The 10,690-nt window shown below is 45.8% G+C and overlaps 1 protein-coding gene across 1 annotated transcript; it reads right to left on the reverse strand.

Moving 5' to 3' along the window:
• Positions 1–8,217: 8,217 nt before the first annotated feature.
• Positions 8,218–9,336, reverse strand: LOC100272575 (uncharacterized). Its single transcript, NM_001147040.1, has 3 exons — positions 9,221–9,336; positions 8,907–9,136; positions 8,218–8,832 (listed from the first exon to the last, which is right to left on the reverse strand). Exons 1-3 carry the CDS (start codon positions 9,288–9,290, stop codon positions 8,293–8,295), a joined length of 840 nt encoding a protein of 279 aa, NP_001140512.1. The 5' UTR covers positions 9,291–9,336; the 3' UTR covers positions 8,218–8,292.
• Between the last annotated feature and the right edge of the window lie 1,354 nt (positions 9,337–10,690).

The following is a 10,690-nucleotide window of genomic DNA, read 5'->3' on the forward strand; positions in this document are numbered from 1 at the left end:
ACAGTTACTGAGGTCCAGAGTTTCTTGGGACTTGTAGGATATTATTAGAGATTTATTGAAGGATGTTATAGATTGCTAAGCCTATGACCTCACTTCTGGAGAAGGGAAGAGAGTTTAAGTGGGACGAGAAGTTCCAAGATAGTTTTAACCAACTGAAGTTGAGATTGATGTCACCCCTAGTATTGGTTATGCTAGATCTACAGAAGGGATTTGACATATATTGTGATGCATGCGACCAAGGCATGGGATGTGTACTTATGCGAGAAGGACACGTGATTGCCTACGCGTCTCGTTAGTTGCAGAAACATGAGTTGAACTACCCCACTCAAGACTTAGAACTGGCAGCCGTAGTGCATGCTCTAAAGATATGGAAGCATTATATCATGGGAACCAAGTGCCAAGTGTACACGGATCATAAGAGTTTGTAGTACATATTCACTCAGAAGGATCTCAATCTTAGGCAACGCCGATGGTTGGAGCTTATTAAGGATTATGATTTGGAAATTCACTATCACCTAGGCAAGGTGAATTTGGTTGCATATGCCTTGAGTCAAAAGGAGCATGTTCATTCAGCTATTGTTGCCCAGCTACCCGATGAGATTGTTGAGGATTTCAGGAGACTTAACCTGGGGATAGTTACTCACATTGAAGGAGTTACTATTGATGTGGAACCTACCTTGGAGCAAGAAATCCGCAAAGGACAGACTAGCGATGCTAAAATACAAGAGATCAAGGATCTTATTACTGAAGGTAGAGGTTCAGAGTTCACGAAGGATGAGCAAGGCACCGTATGGTTCAAGGACAGGATATGTGTTCCTGATATTGATAGCCTTCGTGAGACTATATTGAAGGAGGCCCATGATTTAGATTATTCTATTCATCCTGGTAGCACCAAGATGTATCAGGATTTGAAGCAGAAATACTGGTGGTATGGATTGAAGAGAGATGTGTGTCAAAGAGTTAAGGCTGAACACCAGAGGCCAACTGGACTACTGCATCCACTAAAGATACCCAAGTGGAAGTGGGAAGAGATTGGTATGGATTTCATTACTGGATTGCCTCGCACCCAGAAAGGATATGACTCTATATGGGTGATTGTGGATAGACTGACTAAAGTAGCCCACTTCATTCCTGTCAAGACTACTTATAAAGGCTCTCAGCTAGCAGAGCTGTATATGGCTCGAATTGTGTGTTTACATGGAGTACCAAAGAAGATCGTGTCTGATCAAGGTTCACAGTTTACCTCAAGATTCTGGAGAAGCTTTCATGAGAATATGAATACAAAGTTGAATTTTAGTACGACTTATCACCCTCAGACTGATGGACAGACTGAAAGGACTAATCAAGTATTGGAAGATATGTTGAGAGCTTCTACCCTTCAGCATGGAGGCAGTTGGGATAAAAGTCTACCATATGCTAAGTTCTCATATAATAATAGTTACCAGACCAGTCTGAAGATGTCACCATTCGAGGCTTTATATGGCACGAAATGCAGGACTCCTCTATATTGGGATCAGACTGGAGAAAGACAGTTCTTTGGGCCTGAACTGATTCAAGAGGCAGAAGAACAAGTCTGCATAATTCGAGAGAATTTGAGGGTAGCTCAAACAAGGCAAAAGAGCTATGCTGATAATAGGAGTCCACTGGAATTTGAGGAAGGAGATCATGTGTACCTCAAGGTGTCACCACTTCGTGGAATGAGGAGATTCAAGGTTAAGGGCACATTGTCCCCTCGCTTTATTGGACCATTCAGAATCTTTAGGCGAGTTGGGGATATGGCATACCAGCTCGAGCTACCGGATAATCTATCTGATGTGCATAATGTATTCCATGTGTCTCAACTAAAGAAGTGTCTTCGTGTCCCTGAGAACAATTACCAATGAAGGAGCTCAGTGTTCAGGGAGATTTGACTTACACGGAGTATCCTATTAAGATTCTTGACACTTTGACTCGAGTTACAAGAAATAAGGTGATAAAGATGTGCAAAGTACAATGGAGTCATAATGGAGAAGATGAAGCTACTTGGAGAGAGAAGAAGAGCTTCGCATAGATTTTCCCCATCTTTTCTCTAGTTCTTCCTAAATCTCGAGGACGAGATTCTTGTTAAGGGGGGTAGGATTTGTAATACCCAAGTTGTAAAGAGTAAAAAAATTGCCTTATATGATTTGCCCCTATTTATTAGTACATGTGAACACCCACAATTAAAAGTGAATTAATTAATAAATGACACGTAAGTAACCTATGCATCATGTTGGACATCTTTTGTTTGTTTGTGCATCAAACACAAAATTTATAAAGGAGGCAAGTCTAGTTTCGAATCAAATTAGGGCATCAAATAAAATGGGAATAGTAGAGTTAAAGAATGGAGGATATCCAATGATTATGCCAATAAATAAGTGATAATTATCTCAAAAGGAGATAGTATTATTCATAATAAGGTTTAATTAGCCACATGAAGGTATGAAGTTCAAATCACTAATTCAAATTTATTAGAAAACTTGAAATTGGCAAAATAAAAAGAAATAAGAAAAAGGAAAATCTCAAACTCGCTTGCTGGGCCGTTATTTCCATGGCTCGACCCATTCCACAGAGACCATCGCCCCCGCGCGACCCACCTCCTGCGGCTGGAATTGACGCACCAGTGGTCACTAAACCGCGGGACCGCCCTGTCACACTAACCACGACCCCGGTCCACTTCTCAGTCTCCCGGGCGCTTTCCGCTAGTCATTGACTGGTGGACCACCCCAGCGGAGGTCTTCTTCTCCGCGAATCTTGCGTGCGGGCGTAACAGAATGCCGCCGCACCCGCGCCACCTCCGCCATGATCCCCTCGCCCTGCTGACTGGTTAGCCTATCCGCTTGCACATATAAGTCGGGATGGGGCCCCTTGCCGCGCTCGCGCGTCCCATGCCACTGAGAACAGCCTAGCCACCGTTCGATAGGTCCGAGAAGAGGTTAAGAGAGGGAGAGAGAGAGAGTGATGGAGGGCACTGCGAGGTTGGAGTGGCTCCTCATCGTCGAGTGTGGTTTAGTGGGTGCCTTGGTGGAGCACCTGGAAGGGTGAATTGTAGCGCGTGCCTCGCAGACGAATTGTGGCTCTGGTCCCACGGAATTCCTCACCGGAATTCGTATCTCCATCGCGGGACCGTCGTCCGTCGTGACCCTGAGTTTCTGCTGCGCCACCATTGGTGAGGCTTGTCTTGAGTTCACTACCTCTTCCTCGTAGCTTTGCATCAAGTAGGGGATCGAACTGGGTCCCTGGTTTGGAGTTTGCGAGTGCTCCGGCGAGCCCTGGCCGTGCACATTAGGCGGCGGCGCCGTCGTGATGGCCTGTGGGCAGGGGGGCTAACCGGAGCCGTAGATCGTTGCATGGACGACCACGATTAGATTCAAGATACCCCCTTCGTTGCTGTTGATCTGGCGCATTGATCAATGATCATGCGGTCGGGACGGGTTTTCTGATTCATTAAATCCCGAACGTGTGACCTAGATCCGATGGTTGTGATTAGAAGGATGGCGCGGGGATGTAGATCTAATCTGTCGCGTGAATTTTGGATCCGACGGCCCTGGACCCACGATGCCTCTTCGCGGATCAGTTTTGCACATGAGTCCGTCTGTTATTTTAGAATAAACCCGTCGCCCACATTCACTATTCATTGAGTCCAGGAATTAATGCGCAGAGACCCCTGTGCTTTCTAGAAAATGAGGCCTAGTCCAGAGTAATATAAAACCAGAGAAATTAAATTATAAGTGGATTTTTAATGTATAAATAAATGCTAGAACTTGTATAAATCATAGAAAATTCATATAAACTCCAAATTAATCCATTTCACTTCCTATAATTTTGTAATATTATTTTCTATCAAATAGTGTCTCTGTTTTGACATGAAAACATATTAAATTGTATCTCCTAATTAATCTTGTATCAAATACATAAAACCTTTGGAAATTCATAATTTAAAATCTATAATGCCAAAATTAATGATTCATGTTCCTAGGATCTTATTTTAAAGCGTAGATTATTATTATGTATTTTGTTTATATGTTTGGTGTGATGTTAATTTTCTCTATATACTGTGCTTGTTTGTATTGTGGCGACTAGAAGAGCATGTGGCTGAGGATCCCGGTGCCCAGCAGATAGAAGTAGCTAAGCAGGAGCTCATTGAAGGCAAGTTGTGCCCTTGACCACTTTTTACCCAATAATGTTCTTTAAATATCACTTATTCATGCATAGGCTTAATTTTGATGGGACCCAATATGTCACCCTAGTCTGTTTATCTAGTTTACCTTGTTATCTCTGAATCGATCACTTGGGTAGTTTTGATATTGCTTTACATGGTTTTGGGATAATATTTCATTATATCCATGTTCCAATTATTTTGTTATTCTATTTATGTTCATGTCAAGATCATTAATGTTAATTGAAACATGGAGCTTAACTTGAGAAACACGTGCCACCACAAGGATGGAATGGGACGCCCTTGGCTGACTAATTAGGAAAGCTAGTGGAAGACTACCTTACCCAAAAGGGACAAGGGCGGTAGGGGAGTTGCATGCAAGGAGGTTCTCGGGTTGATTTTGCTGCGATGGCGGTCAGACGGGGGATTTTTGCAAGTGCTCTTCCCATAAACTGTAGCGGGTTTACGGAAGCTAGTGGAACTTTGTAAAGGCCTCGTAGTGTTGTCCTGCCTCGCTTCCTTGGTAGAGGTGTATGGGAGTCGTGATCCCTTGGCAGATGGGTAACATGACTTGTGGGTACAGGGTACAACCTCTGCAGAGTGTAAAACTGATATACTAGCCGAGCTCACGGTCATGAGAAGCTCAAGACTCTCGTATGATTAATTTATGGAACTTAAATTCAATTTGTCATTTGCATTGCATGGGATTATTTATTAATTTTGTTATATTACTTTTATTAAGGTTTGGTATTTACTTACATCTAGTAACTGCCAATAAAACTTTGACCAACTAATTAAAAGCAATGCTCAGCTTTAACCTCTGTTGTTGATTAGCCTTACACATCACATGAACTCTCACCTTTGGTGAGTTCATGCACACTGGTTTCCCCACAACTTGTTGAGCTATGATCATGTGTGAGCTCACCCTTGCTGTCTCACACCACCCCCACAGGAGAAGAACAGGTGGTTCATGAGGAGCCACACAACGAGGAATTTGATCTGATCTAGGTGGCGTTTCCCAGTTGACTTATTGGCGCCAAGGATGATCCTTAGTTCGTTTCATATTTATCTTTTATTTTGTAATAAGACTTCCGCTATGTAATAAATACTATGATGTTATTGTGACATTTATCTCTATACACTCTGTTATTATATATGTTGTCTTCTTAGCGCATGTATGAGATGCACCCGGCTTTGTTCCTTAAAGCCCGGGTGTGACAGTCATCTACTCATCTTCACTTCTTTAAAATGTGAATTTATATTGCAATACATATTGTGTGCTTCTAAATAACATATATGTGGTGTACTTTTAAATAACTATATGTGTTTTTCTTACTATTTGTAGTGCTTTTATTTAATTATTTCCAATTATTGATCACCCAATGGGTTCCTAATGGGTGCAGGTGTAAAAATCCACCCTTTAAACATTATTAGTAAAATGTCTGTGCGTTGTGACAGTACACCAATCATATTTGCAGCTTTAATAGTTGAGTCCTTTTCTATGTTATTAGAAATAAATCATGTTATTTTGAAACTAAAGGTTAGGAATAGTGTGCAAAACGAGAATATAGGTCCAGCATTTATTGTCCTATGTTTAGAATCAGAGAGGCAAAATATTTAATATTTTTTTTTCTAAAATAAGACTCATGTTCAAATAGGTATTAAAATATTTTTGTCTTAGTCGACTAAGACCGAATTTATACAATTGCCCTCTAGACTATATAAAGAGAGACAATGTACTCCTATAAACAAGCACAACATATAACACACCTATTGGATGCCTTCTTTGGAAGGTAGTCAAAACACTAAGTTGACAATTATTTTCTAGCATATTTCAAATGTTACATGCACCATATCGAATGCACCTTCGGATGAAATAAACCCATACCGAAAGCACCTTCGGATGAAACAAATATAGACTCTAGTACGGAGGCACAAGCTTCTGGATAGTGATGCATATGTGCAATTGATGAAACTGAATGAAGTTGCGAGAAGTCTTCAAGAGTTTGCTCACCAGGATAGCAAGGGGTAAAGATAGCACTACCCTCATTACATTTAATAGTTCAAATGTATAGGCTTGAGGTCACGATTGTAATTTTACTGAAGCTGTACCTCGTGCCTATAAATAGAGGAATAGTGACATGCATTTTGGGGGATCTTCTATGTCGGATATAAGGCTGGCAGCTCCCTCTTCGAAGCTGTACTTCTTCCTTCTTGTAAACCTCGCACAGCCAAAGGTATAAATGTAATCTTTAATTCAATAATAAAAAAGAGCAGGAAGAAGTAAGCGATATTTTGTAAGGTCTTATTATGTGTCATGTATTCATACATCATATAATTCATCTTGTATTTTCTTCATGCTTTCTCCACTCCTTTAATCACATCTTCAAATATTCTTGAGAAAGGTTAGACAAAAATCTTGACTTTTGATGCCTCCGAAGTAGAGATGGCAATGGGGAATTTCCCGTCGGGTTTTAGCTCTCCATCCCTATCCCCGCAATGATAAAATCTCCCCACGGGGATCCTCACAAATGTTTGTGGAGGATATTTTTCCCCATCCATGTTCCCCGCGAGGCTAAATCCCCATCAAGGATCCCTATCCCCACTTAAATTATAATTAGGATGTACTTCATATGTTATTAATGCAAAACATCATCGCTATATGTATTGTCAGATGTAAGAAATCATTATGTGTATATCAAAATAAACACATTTGTAGAATGAGAGATCTCTTGACAAGGTAATTATTTATTTTATTATTAATTATTATAAGAAAACGTTGTCACGTGTAAGTTTAACGGGTCTCGTAGGAAACGGGAATGGAGAATGTTTCCCCACCCCCGTTTACCCGTCGGGGAAGAATTTGCTCTGTTTACATTTTCGTGGGGAAGAAACTCCCCCTCTCCATCCCCTAATAGAGGAATTCCCTGCGGGGAAATCGGGGATCCGGTCCCCATTGTCATCTCTACTCCGAAGGGATGAAAATCAATTGCTCAACAACACATAATCTATATACTAGGCTTTAAAAAATTGTTGTTGGATCTTTTGAATGCTTTCGTGACCGCTTGCCCTGGCGGCTCGTGCGCACGACAACGACCCACGCTCCGTGTCGCCGCCTACATGCATCCTTCTCATGCACATAGAGATGGCCAAACGGGCCGCCAGGCCCGGGCCGGCCCGGGCCCGGTGAAGCCCGGCCAAAAACCGGGCCGGGCCTGCTGAGCCAGCGGGCTTAATTTTCTGTCCAAGCCCGGCCCGCAGCGGGCCTAAACGGGCCGGGCTGGCCCGTTTAGCACGAAAAAATGGGCCGAAAAGCGGGCTAAACGGGCCAGTAAGCATGTTTTAGTGTAAAAAAACGGGCTTAACGGGCTTAGAGGTAAACGGGCCGTGCCGGGCTAGCTCGCCGTGCCTAGTTTCCTGTCCAAGCCCGCCCGCTTATTCTACCGTGCCGGGCTCGGACCGGGCCCAAAAAGCGGGCTTCGTGCCGGGCTCACGGGCCTCGTGCTTTTTGGCCATCTATACATGCACACTGCCACAACCATGCATCTACCACACCCCAACCTTTGCTTGTCATCCCTATTCATCGCTGCATGTCGGGCCACTGCATGTGCCCCACTCCAACATCACTTTGCAGCTCGGCAGCGTCTGTCCTCACTCGAGGGTCTAGTGGCAAGCCAGTATGATGCACCTCCTCCATAAAAATAAAATTTAAATTAAAATATACCCTACCAATAAAAAATAAAATTAAAGTGGATATATGACCCATATATACTGTACTTTTTTATCAGGATACATGCTTTTTTTTATAGCTTACTTGGTTGCTCGCTCTCCTTCAAACTAGGCTTCATGTTATATTGGCCTTAAGTGTTTTCTCACAGTCCATCTAGGAGATAATGACCTCTGGTTATTCGGTGAGACGTGGTTGAATAACGGGTTAGGTATCTTAGGGGTTAAATCGGACCCATTTTATCGGGTCTACGGTGTGTTAAATCCTGGCCTATTAGGCACGCATGACTGACTCGATCGAATACGTTGGAACGAATACAAATGATAGAATATTGATTTATCATAAACAGAGTTACACTATATTAAAGATTCCAAAGTACTTTTTAGTGTTAGATCTGGAAGGAGATGGTGCTGTTGGGCGGGTTGTAGAACTGGACGGTCCTGCCGTTGAGCGGCTGCGTGGGGCGCGCGTCGCTCCCGGGCAGCGGCGCCTTGAGCAGCTGCAGCTGGTCCTGGCTGATCTGGCGCACCTTGCCGAGGACGCTCCAGACGACGTTCTCGGTGCATGGCGGCACGGTGAGGGAGCCCGTGTAGCGGAAGTAGCTGCCGGTGCGCTTCTGCAGCGAGCGCAGGTGGATGAGGCCGGCCTCCACCCGCGACTCCTCCTCCTCGGCGAAGTCGCACCGGTCCTGGGCCATCTCGCCCAGCTGCCGCTTCAGCTGGTAGTAGAAGGAGTCCGGGGCGCCCAGCTGGTAGAGGATCCCGATGACCGCCAGCGCGCCGTCGGCGCTCCTGTGGACCAGGTGCAGCTCCAGCGGGAACCTCTGGCCGTTGATGGTGTGGTCGGAGGGCGAGTGCCAGTGCAGCTTCTCGAAGCTGTACGCCTTGCCGTTCACCGTCACCGTCCCAACCTTGCCCTCGAGCGCCAGCTGCATATACATTGCACATGCACATATATAGATGCTCTCTCTCATCGCAAGTTCGGAACCTACTAGCTACGTACCGTGATGTCGTGGCCGTCGTTGATGAGCGTGGCGTTGGTGGCGCCGTAGGTGCGGTTGAGGGTGTCGAGGGTGGCGGCGGGGACGGCCTGCTTGGTGACGATGTCGATCGGCGACTGCTGCTTCCCCTCCCCGCACAGCTTGTACGCGGGGCTCAGCTTCCCCCAGTTCTCCGGCCCGTTGGGGCTCCCCGCCGCGTACCCGTACACCGGCGCCGCCATCCCGCCGCCATCTGCCGTTCATGCATGCATTTTACTAATCCGGCCGGCAACGCATGCAGCCATGCACTGCACGTGCGTGCTATATATATACGTACCCGAGAGCGCGACGGCGAGGGAGGCCGCGGCGACGAGGAGGCCGATGAGCGCACGGGCGGAGGACACCATTGCCGGCGTGCACGGATGAGCACACGCACTGGTAGATAGATTATTTGTGCCCCTTGTACGTCGAACCTGATGCTAGCTTCTTTCAAAGGCGATGGGAGTCAGACGACCGGCCGGCCTGGATTTCCGTCGTGCATATATATGTAGATATGGCTGTGTAGAAGCGTTGCAGCGGAAAAGAGGCGAGTTCGAGCGGACAGGAGTCGCTGCTCGCTTGAGGGACACCGTTTTGAGCGCTTGGGAATTAGAACTGCTTGAACTTGAAGCATGCCAATTTTAGCTTCTTCTTTTCTATATATCAAACTATACTCCTTGTCATAATGTTTCAAGAGCCATTGCGACTGCATGCGTGTTACAGCTGCGGCTATCCTATATCTATCTGTATCTCTTATTTGCAATAATTTTGGACCGATGCCCTGTCACTGGTCAAGTTGAAGCTGGAACAACTTGCATCCTCCTAAAAAAAGAAGAAAAGGCCAGTGTCCTTACCGATACTTCCCGGTCTAGACTCGCCCCTGCACGGGCCGGAACCGGGTGTGGTACCCTTGCCGACCGGCAATAATGCATGGGCCATCACCCACTTGGCCCAAGGTTTGCAGATAAGCAGCCCACGGTCCACACTCCACAGTGTTCGTCGTGTCAACGCGTGCGCCCGCGCGACGCGAGATATGGCGGTGGCCGCCCAGAGCCACAGCCACAGCCGGGCGGCCGCCGTGTATTGGCACGATCGACCGCGTGCGTACGTCCTCCGTCGCGGTCTCGACGGCGACGGCCACGAGGCACGGTCTTTGCGGCGGTGCCGCCCCACTAGCTAGCGCGGCGGCGCGCCCACTCCTGAGCGGCCACGCACGCCGCCGCCGCCGGCTAGCCCAGCGCGCTCTCCCGGCCCGGCCCGCCCCGGTGGTCGTAGTAAATTCTCCCCATGGTCCATGCGTGCGAAGAATCGGAACCAAGAAGAGGGGTCAGTTTTCCACACAGTTAAAAGGCGTTCAACGGACAGGGAAGCTGGGCGAGAGCCGTCAGTGCGTGGTTGCAACGTCGTCTATGCTACTACTACGACACTAGCAAGTGTGTATTGCATGCTTTTAGCACGCCTCATCACTAGTTCCAGCAAGTCTCCTTTGCGTGTTTTTGCCCAACCATGCATGCATTAGTGGCTAATTATATACCGTAAGTTTATACTTGATTTTTGCAAGGCGCGATGTTTCTTTTTCTTAGAAAATGGAGTTGTTTTCAGAGCTGCAGCGGACCCTCATACAGTCAAAGTTTTTTAAATTTTTTTTATCTAATATCTAATGAACTGAAAAAAACATCAAATAGAAATTTCTCCAATGAAATCTTAGTCTTTGTCCCATTCAACCACCAAGCGCTCATAGATTCCAAAAACATCAAGACAAAAACAC

Source organism: Zea mays, chromosome 2 (genome assembly GCF_902167145.1).
Source record: "Zea mays cultivar B73 chromosome 2, Zm-B73-REFERENCE-NAM-5.0, whole genome shotgun sequence".
Lineage (NCBI taxonomy): Eukaryota > Viridiplantae > Streptophyta > Magnoliopsida > Poales > Poaceae > Zea > Zea mays.